Here is a 13,016-nt window from a genome sequence, read left to right as displayed (position 1 = left end):
TTCTTTCAGCACAGCGAACGGAGCTTTCTCAGTGTCGTGTCCAGGTTAGCTCGGGTTATGTGAGGCCGCTACCGGAGCCAGAGGTTTGAATTGAGTAGACGATGATTCGGTCATCTCTCGGGATCTTGAACCGATTATATCGAACGGCTATTTTTATATGGTAAGCGTTTCCGCTGCTTCGGGGAAATAGAATATCGAATGGTGTGAATTATCATGATGGAGTTGCGAGCGCTCTACGGGAAGGGTCCCGATCTGAAGTAGCAGAATAACAAACGGTTGACCGACCGAATGCGGTCAATACCCACCGCCAGTCCCAAGATACCCCCTCTAAGCGATGCCTTTATAGAACTCAAACAACTTCTCTGCGCCATCTTCCCATTGAACATCATTCTGCAAATGATGCCCTGCTCCCTCAACGAATCGTAGTCTTACACCATCTCGCTTGTCGTTTCCAGCCTCACGGTAAAACGTCGCCGTCTTCTCCGTCACAGGAACTGTCATGAGCTTATCTTGAGTACCTGCCATGACGAGCACCTTTTCACCGCTCGCACCGTCATTGCGAATATGGCTCAAGATGTTTGACGGCGACGTGAAGCTGTACATCATGCCGAAAGGCCACAAGTAACTCTCATAGCGGTTCATATGGCGTTGGAACGGGATGACGGCTGAGAGAGGGAACTTGTCTCCAAAGAAAGCTCTTTGGGTGAGCTTGGGGTGGGACAGAGGTGAGTTGGAGTGCCAGAGATGGAAGATCAGTCGTATTGTGAACCATGGATCCATCTTCCACCAGTTCATATACACGCCCATTCTGTGACTGCATTAGTATCCTGGCAAGAGCTTCGAGATACGTGTTTATCTTGACTCACGATCCAAATCCTGGAACTGCACCCAGCAAAGCAAGTGCTTTCACATTCGCTAATCCATCGCTGAGAACAGCCTGGCTCAAACCACCACCACTGGAATGTCCGACAAGCATAACCTCAATCTTTTCCCTAATCTGCACCCACTCTATAGCCGCAACGAGGTCAGAAGCTAAAGCACTTCGAGGCGTTGCAAAGACCATGCGGAAATAGGATGGATACCACGATTCACCATGGCCGCGCAGTGAAACGGCATAGCATTGAACACCGCGTGCTGCTAGATATTTCATATATTCTGTCCATACCCATGCACAGCCCATGCCGCCGTGGCAAAAGACTATAGGAGGGCCATTGAATTTGTTGGTGATGGATGAGGTGTTGGAGAGGACTTCGATTCGGCCTTGGGGTGTGTTTACCCAGTGACGCTCCAGACCTTCGGGGACTGGAGATGGAGGTCCTGAAGGTCGAGTGTAGTGAAGCCACTGGTAGCTAAGATGGAAGCCGATCATTGGTGGTTGTCTTTTGGTAAGGCTATGAGACTGTGTAGGTCAGGCGTATTGGTGTAGGTGTTAATGTTGGTGAGTATGACGGTTTAATGCATGGGTATCGCTCCCCTCTTATACAAATCCAACCTACCACTAAAGACTTCAATCAAGCTTAAAATAAGCACAAATAGCAAGGTCCTTTTCTTCCGTAAAGATCTTGTTTGTCGCACATGCAAAAGCTCAGCCTGCAAGCCACCAACTTAGCCCATAAGCTTCAGCCTTCAGCCGCTCGTTAGCTTGGTCCATCCACAGAGCATCTAGTCGGGAGAATCAGGAATGAGAGTACGTGGTAATTTCGTGTCTTGTGGTCTACGGATTTTTTTTTTTTTATAAATTTTTGCTGAGTGCCTTCTTCGGTGAGGCCAAAGGGAGTAAAAAGCCTGACATCACGGATATCGTTTTGGTTGAAGATAGTATGAGTCAATGTGCTTCTACCATTACAAGGTCATGATAGGCTATTTTTAAATATCAATTCGCATAACTACCATACGTCGTTTGCAACGTTGTATCATGCGGCTTCCATAGGACTAAGGATCAGCTTCAGTCAATGCCTCGAATCACTGGTCACCTTGTCATCAAGATCTGTTTTGTAACCATTTTCGTATTACAGGCAATAAGCGGACCTTGAATCAACATCAACGATCTTCCTAACGCAATCAGGAACAGTAGACGATCAACTCCGCAAGGCCAATCGTCTTGCAATACCCACACGTTCTAGAATACTTGCATTCTCCCCTTTCGGCTCTGGGTTCCTATCAATCCCTACCCCGCTCTCTCTGCGGAAACCTACCCGTCAAGTATGGGGAGTCACAAGGATGCCATTGTTTTGCTCATACATCAATATTATTACTGTTAACCATTTCTGTGCCTCTTGTGTGTTTTTGTTTCAAAAGTGATGTCATCGTCTACAAGAGCTAATCCTACAAGACCAAATAATGCAAGGAAGCGTGTTCCCAAAGCGTATGTTCTTATCTCAACGATACAGGTTCAACAACTGACTTATGAGATTATCAGTTGTGTAAGATGTCGAGATCAAAAGATCAGATGTTCTGGATCGCAGCCATGTCAGCAATGCGATAAGAGGGGGTCAGTGTGTCAATTCGATGATGAATCTCGCAAAGTTGTAGTTTCGAGAGGGTAAGTCGATGCCAAGAACTGTTGACGGAGTCATACTTACACATGTCTTCCAGGTATATCAACCGTCTCCAAGAGAGGTTGGCGGCCTTAGAGAACAATTCAGAGCAACACTCTCTCCTTGAAGCTACAGCTGGCCGGTCAAGGAGCCCCGATTTGAGTAAGTCTTTGTTGGTCTCCCATCGGCCTTCCACTGAGAGTACCAGGTGATCGTATACCACTATCTACTAAGAGCAACGAGATCTCAGAACAAGTGATAAAGGCTTCAACTTCAATTTCTCCTTATGGAATAACCGAAGCACAAAATCAACAGCCTAATGGCGAAGGCAAAGCTCCTCTCACAAACCCTTTAGCCTTCCACACGTATGACTTTGTTCCAAGCGTCACAGGCAACATCCGTAAGTTCATAAACACTCGTCCAAACAGCCAGCCTCTCAAATTGGGGATTAACTTATCGTCAGTTTTCATGGGAACATCATCCAATTGGTCCTTCAACAAGAGAGTCTTGACCATGACAAACGAACGCGTCAAGGGCCGTCCACTATCAATGCACAATTTGCACTTTGCTGGCACTGAAGGAAAGGTCTTCGATCTGAGGTGGGATGGGACTAGAAAGCTTACAGCCCAGGACGTTCCCGACATGTCTGCCCTGCCAACTAAAGACTTTGCTCTATATCTCATCAACTCGGTCAAGTTTCACTGTGGTTGGCTGTACAGCCTATTCGATGAGGACATCTTCATGGAACGCTTCCGTCTGTTCCATGAGAACCCTTCTGAATATGCGCGTGCAGAACCTTTGTGGTTCGTTCACTACCTTCTTGTCCTGGCATTTGGAAAGGCTTTTGTGGTCCAGTCAACCAAGTCAAGACGGCCTCCTGGTGGTGACTTCTTCATACAAGCCATGAAGCTCATGCCCGACTTCAATTTCTTTGATTGTGATATTATAGAAGAGATGCAGGTTCTCTGCTGCGCTGCTCTATATCTGCAATCTGTGGATCACATACAACAGGCATATCGTCTGGTAAGCAATTGGCTCTTTAAATATGTATAGTAACTAACGGCATCAGGTCTGCTCCGCACTTCGTCATGGCCTAGAACACGGTATACATACCGAGATGCAATCCAATTCTCTTGACGCAGCTTATGTACAGAGAAGCCGACACATGTTCTGGACACTCTACATTCTCGAACGCCAGCTAATCTCGCTTCTGGGACTTCCGCTGAGTATAGCCGACGAGACGATAAGCGCACGCTTTCCCGACTTCCCAGGACAGCCGCAAAAGCTAGAGGCTCTGAAGATACATGTTGACTTCTGCAGGGTTCTTGCAAAGATAAACCAGAGTGCGTATTCTTGTGTCACAGAGAGATCGTCACTAACGATCGCAGCCGTTTATGGACTCGAGGGAAAGCTCGACTGTCGGTACCTCGGTGCTACCCAGTCCGTACTCAAGAGTATTGCTACCGTGACAGAACGATTGAACAAGTCCTTTGAGATTCAGGCAAGCGAGGGGATGGCTGGCATATCACGAATATCAGCACATCTCCATTTAATGCAACACCAAGTAAGCTCGTCCGTCTCCCTCTGACTGCCAACTTCTAACAGAACAAGTGCATCATTCTCACTACAAGACCACTTCTTTACACCTTCCTGCTTTCCAGACTTGGTCACTTAGAGGTAGCTTTGATGCATTGGCTACAATCAGAGAGTGTGAAAGGGCTAGTCCAGATGTGCACCGAGTCTGCTCAGCAGATTTTGAGGATCCTCTCCAGTCTTTCTGAGCAAGGGCTTTTAGGTCAGTTCTCCGGTCCCAGCATTTATTTGAGCGTGTTGCTTATTCTCGGATAGAAACATTCCTGAGGTTCGATCAGGACGCCGCTTTTACTGCTACAATCGCACTGCTCATGGCCGCTGCGATTGACTCATCGCTACTACCAGACCACACTCCCTGGACGCAACGCGCCTACGGCCTCTTCGACGAGATGAACTCGAGAGGCAATCTCGTAGCCAACATGGTGGCAGCTGAACTGAAGCAACTAGAAGACTTACTCAAAGGCTTCCTCACCAGCAATGACTCGAGACCTGTGGTTGCGACACAGGGTTCAAACACGCCTCGACAGGGTTTTATGAATGACATAGACAATAGCACAGGCTCTGTCACTGATTATACCGAGCCTTTTAGTCTCGAGTCGGATGATGACTTTGGATTGGGGCTGAACTATGAGCTTAGTGCGGAACAGCTGTTGAATATTGCTAATTCCCTGGATATTGATAGCTTGACATGGCCGTGGCCGGAGGATCCGATGGCTGAAGATGTGGATGGGGCATGAGTATCTAAAAGTACAATTTTAATACAAACAGTATAATTGAGATTCATCATTGGACTTCTTGTATCGCTGGGCAGTATGTTGAGTTCTCTTCTATCACCCGGAGTGGAAAGTTGACGTCAAAGATCGTCCTTTCGCCATCTTTCTTTCTGACCAGTTCTTTCCTTCTTCACTGGAACGAGATAAACTTCTAAAATCGTGAGTTAAGTCAGTGACATAGCTGTAGCTCTTTCGAACTACCCACAGTAGCTTTGATAATGGAATGGCTTCCTGCTTCCATAAATGAATCACGAGCACATCACTGAAGATGGAGGTTATATGTAGGTGAGGCCAATGCGAGAAAACTTTAATAGTATGCTGTGAATAGTTTCCGAAACCTATAGAATACATCCGTACCCAAGACCCCGACACATCACACAACTTTCAAGACGTGGTGTTTACCACAGTTGGACATAAGTGAGGAAGCGCCTCCACTTGGGCTTAGCATAGTACTCATCGAGATGCTTGATCTCCTCGACGCTCAAGTGTCGTCGACCGGTAAGACAGTCGGCGGTGGCAGGATCTCTCCAGGGAGTTCGGAAGATGACCTTGTATCCAGCAGTGAAGCCAAAGATGACAAGAACACCAATCATGTATTGGAAGAAGTTGGAGGCAGAAAAGCCAGCACCACCCTGTGATATATAAGTTAGATAATCTTTCGTACAGACTGTCATGAGAAGTATCCTTTTATAGGTAACTTACGACAGGATTGATTCCAGAGTAGATACAGCAGACCAGCAACATGAGGGAGATGAGCATCAACCATGCTGGTGCAATGGGCCAGGCACTCGATCTCCAAGCATAAGTCTCTGAGAAGAGTTTGTCGTTCTGGGCTTTCAGGGCACAGTGGAATCGGTAGTTGGTGAAGGAGATGATGATCCAGTTTGTGAAAAATGAGGCGCTTGTAATGGAAATCAACCAGTTCAGGACAGTAAGACCACCAGCTGCAACGATATTAGTCGTGATGCTCTCAAATTCTGATGATTCACTTACAAGAAAGTTGGATGTATCCAAGAACAACAGCAACAACAGAGGTAATGATCAAAGCAAGTCTAGGACGTCCCTTATCATCGACATGTGCAAGACGTGTAGAAATAAGACCCTGATGGGCCATAGTTCGCAGGACTCGTGACGAGAGGTAAACAGATTCGGCAGCGATGGCGAGGACACCACAGATCATTCCAGCGTTCAGGAGCGAAGAGATACCGGGAATTCCAGAGTCTGTGACAGCAATGACAAAGGGTGATGCAGCAACACCACCTCCACCGAGAAGACGAGGGTCGTTGGAAGGAACGAGAAGGGTGATGAAGACGACGCTGAGCATGTAGATGAAGTTGACTCGGAAGGGGACGAGCTTGGTGGCGTGAGCGAGGGAGAAGCGTGGGCTCTCGGCTTCACCGCCCATGATACCGATAAAGACTTGATCGCCGACAGCCCAGGTAGCGAGGAGTGCACAGTTGGCGAATCCCTGCAAAGTTGTTAGTAGGAGTAAAGTCAAAAGGGTGTACTTCAAGACTTACAGAGAAGCCGTTCAGGAATGCTGGTAGGTCAGTCCATGTCTCTCCGTGATGAACATAACCATTAGGACCAGCTCCAAGGACTAAAGCCAAGGAGAGAGTGATGATAATCAAGAAGAGGAAAATCTTGATCAGAGATGTTACATATTCAAACCAGGCGAATACGGTGTTCGGGAGGAGAAAGATGACGAGACAGGCGAACATGAAGATGCTGACTACAAGACTCGTTAGTTGGATTCAAAGGGGGCTGATAAGTGAAACCTACGTGATGCGGCCAAAGGAAACGAGCCTCCAGACCAATATCCTACCAAGATATGGAAGAAACCAGCCTCAGCAGAAACAATAGCAGTCCAACCTATCAACAGTCAGAATACGTGTCTCAAAATCAAGTTCAGGTATACGAACCAAGCCACTCGGCGAAACCTGCTCCAAAAGCCAGAGCGGGATCAACCCAACGATCAGCGTAGTCGATGTAGTTTCCTGAAACAGGGAACGCAATGGTCATTTCTGACAACGATTGTAGAACAGCCCAGACACATGTGCACACCATGAAATATGCAATCACCATGTTTCCTGGACCGCCAGTCGCGAGGGCTTTTCCGGTAGCGATGAAGACACCCGAACCGATATTGGAACCTAGAGCAATAATCTTGAAAAGTTCATGTTAGTGGAGTGAGTGATTTTGGATTATAGGACTTACGTGGACTTGTCTTGGTGTAAAGGATCGATGGAATTGTCCATGTTTGCCCTCTTGCATTTCAATAGCTTGAACTTCATCAATGCTTCGTGAAGCTGCAAGGTCAAGACCATCGTCTTTCGTCATCGAACCGCGGGACTTTTCTGTCATCCCAGCTGGAATGTTGACATCGTGAATACTTTCTCGACGCATGATGAAGGATAATATCAAAAGGAGTTCGGTTTAGGTAAGCTGTTGTATGGAGATAAGACCCTGGAGTGGGAGCTTGCTGGGATCCATCTTTTCTGCACGACGGCGATCGTAGGTCTTTATACTGTTTTCCTCAGACGTGATGGAGCTGTCTAGTAGAGCTAGGGGGGCGAAAAGTCTGGGGAAATTGACAAACATGACGATCGTATCGTGATTGGATTCTACGGGAAAGTATCCGCGAGGGCTATCTCTATATCAAGCATCAAGGGAGGAGGATGAAAGAAAAACAGGCTATCAAAACGCTATCAGGCATTTACGACACCCACTGAGTGCTTAAAGTTACCCCGGATTCTACCCCAGCTTCGACTAGACCAGAACGAGCTAGCTTTCGAGCGTCTATCAGTCGAGACTCGTCGTGAGGTTGGGAACCATTGGTTAGAGCGGATTTCATGCGATAACAGTTGAGTTTAGCTCTCTCCGTGGCGCTACGGATGTGCTTCCGATGATGAAATCACTGCTCGGTATCTTGATCTTATCGTGGTTATCTGCCGATGGTGAGGAGAAGCTGAGCCGAGCTAGGCATGGTATCAGCGAGTTGGGCGATAAGCCACTTTTGACGTGAATGAGGAAGGGTACCGCGAGGGGTGAATCGGGGAAAACGGCGAGAGGTAGTTAGAGTTAGTTCAGTTGGCGTCCATTGCCGTGAGGCAATTTCATAACGGTACTCAACATGTTCGATTCAGCATCTGATAAACGTGATAACTCGGCTGTGTTTAGGCAAGTGTTATCAACTTTCTTGATATAAAAAGTCAATCCTTTCTTATCATCACTTCGACCCGGCGAGATTTTGAAGTATGATAACGTCGACTATCGAGAGACATTCCGTATCTCATCGGCGCGGGGTTCCGGTGTCATGCATCCCCTGCAATGTCCGACATCAGGTAGGTGTAGGAGGCTCAGATACTTCATGTCATCAGAGGGCGGCCCATGTCCCGGTGGCGTTCTGCAGGAAGCCTAGACCGACCCAGTGGATTGGAACTCGTTCTGATACGATCATTTCCACGTTGCCTGACGCCCATGTGTCAAACACTCTCTATCATCTGTGTCCAACAAGATATACAACATGCCACGATATCAGTGTCTGTCTATCTTTTGGGAATTCTGTTCTTATTGAATCGGGGTCAAAAGAGTTGCATTGCATTGATTTAGCCAAAGCCTACGAGTTGAGTATTGGCTCTATCAGTGTTTATGATAGTTTGCTAGAATCCAGTTCTCGAACGGCGACTTATCCCAAGTTCTAATGCACCACGACGGAGTGCTTGATACGCTAAGGTTAGCTCGGACTTATTGGTAAGTTAAACGGCAAATCGGCCACCGTTAAAGCATGGAGAGCATGAGTGGTGGTGACAGATATCTCTAAATGATTTTCTCCCACGTCCAACTTCAATAGACCAGACAGAAACGTCATAGAAACCCTCCCCAGAAGAGTTGCGTAAGTCTGAAATACGTCAGGTATTCCTCCGACTGTGTAATAGTTACTAAAACACGGCGAAAGTATGTACGTGGCGTACCATCCCATCTCAAGCCACGTCGCGGAAACTTACAACAAATGCGAAGTCTATACAATTGTAGAATACATCTACCAGTATTGAAGGATAGTTTGTGCCATTGAGGTTATCTCGGCCTTCAGAAACACAGAGGCACTTATTTGGTGGCTCATTCTCTATTAGAAATAACAGCACCAGATACTCGTGTCCTCGAGAGGCTGTTTACATTTTCAAAACGGCGACCGTATGTCATAGGAATACAATTTTTAGCCAGATTGAGGGCATATTAGGTTCTTTATACACCTAGTATTGGCTGTGAAGTTCAAGTCTCAGGTCCTCTTGGATGCTAAAGCTATCAAGCAATTGCGGATATCTATGGGTTGGTATGTCGATGGCCTTATCTGTCTGTCCTCGCATATCCCGACTTTGACAAGTTGGCCACACAGTCATTGTCAATCCATTGGCTTGATACTTCTCGCTGAAATATGACAAAGTTTAACAAGCATTCGAGAGACTTCAAGGGCACTATTTCCGGAGACATAAAGCTGAATATAACAGGAGTGGCTACTATGCTTAGAGAATACGTACCGGGTCCAGAGAGCGCATTCAACAATGAATTCGCCAGCGAGGAGGAGCAGTTTCCCATGCTGTCCAAGGACTACCATATAATGCTGAAAAGTCGTGACTCTCGAACCATCCATTTACAGGATGTACATAAAACCATACTCACCATACCCGGAAAGACAGGTATCGACTTGTACAAAATTAAAGCAATGAAGTCAAATTCATGGCCAATCAAGTGTACTTCTCCAAAAGAACAATTCCATTGTTCTGCCAAAATCTCGGCGTGCTAGGCATCAGATGTGACAGCGAGATTACTCCTCTTACCCTGGAACAGCCATCCGTCTTGGCCATGCACAATATCTGGCCAAGACACCAACATCTTCCAAAGATAGAACAGCCAGCTCTCTACCATCTCTTAGCCTGAATAACCACCTAGTTCAATGGCTTGACAGAGCTCGACAATAGCATTTTTTATCTCAATTACCCTGCATCCCACTGCGACATACCCAGAGTTCAACCGCGAACAGCGGCATCGCCGAAGTGGCCAAAGCACAGCGTTACCGTGACATAACCAGCGCCCGCAACAAGCCCCAATGCCAAGGACCACCCCACGACCCCCGATTTCTGCCAACTCGTTCGTCTTGGCGATTTGGAACTTCTAGATGCATTTGTATTCGGCGGGCGAGGTGTCGTTTAGATAAGGTCAATCCGTGGGGCGAACAGGTCATTAAGCGTAACAGCCTTAGTCTTCTGACGACATGATTTGCAGAGGCATTTGCGTCTGGTCGGAGGGTCGTGAGCAATACGGCGTAGGTACAGCTACATGCTGCAGGGTCGAAAAGCCCAGAGATGATAGGGGCGACGGGATCGACGGGAGGTCACGTAACCGAGGCAGATAGGGTAAGCTTCATGCTGTACCTAGGTACTCTGTACCATAGGCAAGTAGCGTATGAACAGCCTGAAGTGTAGCGGTCATCTTGCAAACAGTCTTGGCTCGAGTCTTGGCGGAACTGGGGGTTTATATATGCAACAGCTTACTTGCCCCTTGCTCGACAAGTAACAGCTCGTTATCACCCATTGCCAAGTGATAAGGGACTAAGACACGCCGCAATAAAGTTTTACGGCGCAGAGACATGCCTAGAGCGGAAGGTCAGCGGCCGATTCAACCAACCTGCTGTATTGGGACTAAACACTCGAGATACGCGTCAGAGTCAGATATCATTCTGATTCGACAGTTTCGAAATTGCTGACCTACACGACAGAATTGCTACCCTGTATCGACGTTTTCCAGAAATTATGCAAGGCTGACTGATTTGCACCAGATTGCATCGGAATTCCGATGGGTGGTTGCATTTGCGTTGTGAAGCTTGATGTATCTCTTGGCTTTGGCAGAAAGCAGATCTGTGCCGGCTTTCTTAATGAATAGAGGACATCTTCGAGCAGCTGGTGCTGTGTAACTGGTCAGTGTAACAAGCTTTGCAAGTAACTATCAACCGAGAATTAGTCCAACACATGCCAGTCAGCACTCGCTGTTTACCATCCAATGTACTGTACAGTGTAGCACCTGCAGCTAGGGTAATTACACACTGACTTTTGGGTTGTCAGGTGTGGCTCATTGAAGGTAAGCTTAATGCTTAAAACAACCCCTGCGGCTCTTCAGCCAAATGAAGAATGCGCCGCAGGTTATTGCAGGTAATAATTTTCCTCTCATCGGCCCGTGAAATCGGCTGACTCGGGACGGGTAATGCAAAAGACACTAACAAAAGCTTCCAACTCGGTTATCGATTACCGTTTGATATGGTGACTGTTCTCTTATTGTCACTTCAAGCTGAGTCGCGTGTCTTCATGTAATGGACACAATAACTTGCAAGGTCAGGGGCAACATTTGATAACGCTGGAACTGGTCTTGCGGGGACTGTCAGGGTGCCCAGCCGGTCATGTCCGGCCTTGTCATGCCCGTGCTCCATGCTTCAAGTCAAAACAACGGGGCCTCAACAGCAATGGCCACAAAAATCTCGTCAGAAGAATTGTATTACGTACAAAACTTTGAGCGACTTCCTCAAAGGACAGTTGCTGGTGGTTCTGTCTGAGGACGATGGAGCTCTCCCCAGATTCATGGCGATTTGCCCACGGGGTAAGGCAGTTGAGAGCAAACTGTTACGTATTACCCCGTAGATGGGATTCAAAGCAAGATTTCAGAATCTGGAGTATAAAACGTAATGTACTGTAGGTACATCTTTGAAGCTGAACGCTTTCTGGGAAGCCCGCTGCCGCGGCGGCAAAAACAACCGCGCACCGCTATCAATAGTGGGAAACATGGGCTGGGGACCGTTTTGCAACCGCGATTTTGCTGTTGAGTTGGTGTTATCGCAGTCCCTTCCTCAAAGATAGCTGATGTCGCACCACGGTGGGAAATGCCCGGGGTCTGTAAACTTCGACCAACTCAGCATTTTGACCTTTCCCTTCATCAACCTTTCACTCGTTCGATCGACGTGTGCTGATGACTGCAGGTCCTTTTTGGTTTCATTAGCGCCAATTGGGAAGCCAAACAGCAAGGTAATGCACACTTCGTCACTGCGCCACCCTTCTAGAAGAAAGCTATTTTCTCGGCATGCTTCCCACCCCCTGTCACGTTCTGCAAGATGTGGTAGGAGGCGCCAATTAGCCCTGTCATACTCTAAAATCACCTGCGAATCGCACGAGTGAAGAGTCGTGAAACCGAGGAACAGCACGAGTGGCCCCAAGGGATCAATTCAGGCAGTCTCATATCGAACACGAGTTACCGAAAGACTGACATGAGGTGACAGTATCACCTAAGAGAGCAGGTGGGGGCAGTACGAGATGGGTAATTTGGGTATCATCGAGACCGATGCCAAGCTGCTTGGAATCATACTGAGCCAGTGTTTCGGTAACAAGAGACTCCCGAAACGGCGTCAGGTTGATATCTGGCCCGAATACCTATATGGGAATGTTGATTGGAGGATTCCACTGTAATTGCTCTTCTTGTGTCTCCGCAATGTCTGCCACATGGTGTTGGTTACCTACGGACCCCAAACCTCTACGCATCTCTGAGGAGGAACAAAAGTTCGCTCTGTGCATACACGATTGCATGTGTCTATTGCTGACTGAGAGATAGTGAAAGCTTGGCAGCTGAGGTTTAATATTGGATGCCAGAAGAGTCAAAAAACATGGTCCGAGTCTCATCATGTGTTGATGATTGTATGAGAGTTTTCGTATGGTAAGAGTATCATTCAGTAAAAGATTACAAAGATAGCAATGGCTAGATCTCGGCTTTTCTCAATGAACCTGAGAAGAATTAAGAAACCAAAGAGGGGCATTATTTGCCTTTCACCAATGTCAGAAGTGACGATGGGGCAAAGTATGGCAGGCAGGAGCGGGAGGTACCTCTTCAATGTACCGGTACCTTCATTCGGAAGTGGAGTAAGGTTTAGCGTCTTTCAAGGATATCGTTCCTCTCCAAATCTCCACTTTACCTTGAATTAGGTTGATCGTCTTGCATGGCTTGAGCTCTCTCTTGTTTCCCCTGGTCATTGCCTACGAAATGTCTCAGAAACGGTCGAGTCCTTCTTACGAGGAGC

General features: G+C 47.3%; 3 protein-coding genes across 4 annotated transcripts; 1 reads left to right on the top strand and 2 right to left on the bottom strand.

The window, feature by feature from the left end:
• Positions 1-99: 99 nt before the first annotated feature.
• Positions 100-1,559, bottom strand: FOXG_12828 (uncharacterized protein). Its single transcript, XM_018392733.1, has 2 exons — positions 867-1,559; positions 100-808 (listed from the first exon to the last, which is right to left on the bottom strand). The coding sequence occupies exons 1-2, from the start codon at positions 1,367-1,369 to the stop codon at positions 328-330; spliced, it is 984 nt and encodes a 327-aa protein (XP_018251308.1). The 5' UTR covers positions 1,370-1,559; the 3' UTR covers positions 100-327.
• A 654-nt stretch (positions 1,560-2,213) lies between these two features.
• FOXG_12827 (uncharacterized protein) lies at positions 2,214-4,921 on the top strand. 2 transcript variants are annotated; one of them, XM_018392731.1, is made up of 9 exons: positions 2,214-2,365; positions 2,420-2,542; positions 2,596-2,699; positions 2,746-2,937; positions 3,001-3,560; positions 3,607-3,880; positions 3,926-4,101; positions 4,149-4,332; positions 4,386-4,921. In XM_018392731.1, exons 1-9 carry the CDS (start codon positions 2,301-2,303, stop codon positions 4,865-4,867), a joined length of 2,160 nt encoding a protein of 719 aa, XP_018251306.1. In that variant the 5' UTR covers positions 2,214-2,300; the 3' UTR covers positions 4,868-4,921. The 2 variants fall into 2 exon arrangements, with proteins under 2 accessions (XP_018251306.1, XP_018251307.1); XM_018392732.1 differs by having other exon boundaries at positions 3,926-4,332.
• Positions 4,922-5,267: 346 nt separating this feature from the next.
• Positions 5,268-7,361, bottom strand: FOXG_12826 (uncharacterized protein). The gene is made up of 7 exons (XM_018392730.1): positions 7,121-7,361; positions 6,826-7,069; positions 6,686-6,775; positions 6,424-6,635; positions 5,897-6,371; positions 5,606-5,847; positions 5,268-5,535 (listed from the first exon to the last, which is right to left on the bottom strand). Exons 1-7 carry the CDS (start codon positions 7,307-7,309, stop codon positions 5,302-5,304), a joined length of 1,686 nt encoding a protein of 561 aa, XP_018251305.1. The 5' UTR covers positions 7,310-7,361; the 3' UTR covers positions 5,268-5,301.
• Between the last annotated feature and the right edge of the window lie 5,655 nt (positions 7,362-13,016).

This window comes from Fusarium oxysporum, chromosome 9 (assembly GCF_000149955.1).
Source record: "Fusarium oxysporum f. sp. lycopersici 4287 chromosome 9, whole genome shotgun sequence".
In the NCBI taxonomy this organism is placed as follows: domain Eukaryota; kingdom Fungi; phylum Ascomycota; class Sordariomycetes; order Hypocreales; family Nectriaceae; genus Fusarium; species Fusarium oxysporum.
The sequence above is the reverse complement of the archived record's forward strand: the minus strand, read 5'-3'. Positions and strand labels throughout refer to the sequence as shown.

Coding starts and splice junctions, on each gene's coding strand:
- FOXG_12827 (XM_018392731.1), top strand. CDS start 2,301: ATGTCATCGTCTACAAGAGCTAATCCTACAAGACCAAATAATGCAAGG. Junction 2,543..2,595: donor AAAGTTGTAGTTTCGAGAGG/GTAAGTCGATGC, acceptor CATGTCTTCCAG/GTATATCAACCGTCTCCAAG. Junction 4,333..4,385: donor TTCTGAGCAAGGGCTTTTAG/GTCAGTTCTCCG, acceptor ATTCTCGGATAG/AAACATTCCTGAGGTTCGAT.
- FOXG_12826 (XM_018392730.1), bottom strand. CDS start 7,309: ATGCGTCGAGAAAGTATTCACGATGTCAACATTCCAGCTGGGATGACA. Junction 7,070..7,120: donor TTACACCAAGACAAGTCCAC/GTAAGTCCTATA, acceptor GAACTTTTCAAG/ATTATTGCTCTAGGTTCCAA. Junction 6,636..6,685: donor GTTTCCTTTGGCCGCATCAC/GTAGGTTTCACT, acceptor CGAGTCTTGTAG/TCAGCATCTTCATGTTCGCC.
- FOXG_12828 (XM_018392733.1), bottom strand. CDS start 1,369: ATGATCGGCTTCCATCTTAGCTACCAGTGGCTTCACTACACTCGACCT. Junction 809..866: donor GCAGTTCCAGGATTTGGATC/GTGAGTCAAGAT, acceptor ATGCAGTCACAG/AATGGGCGTGTATATGAACT.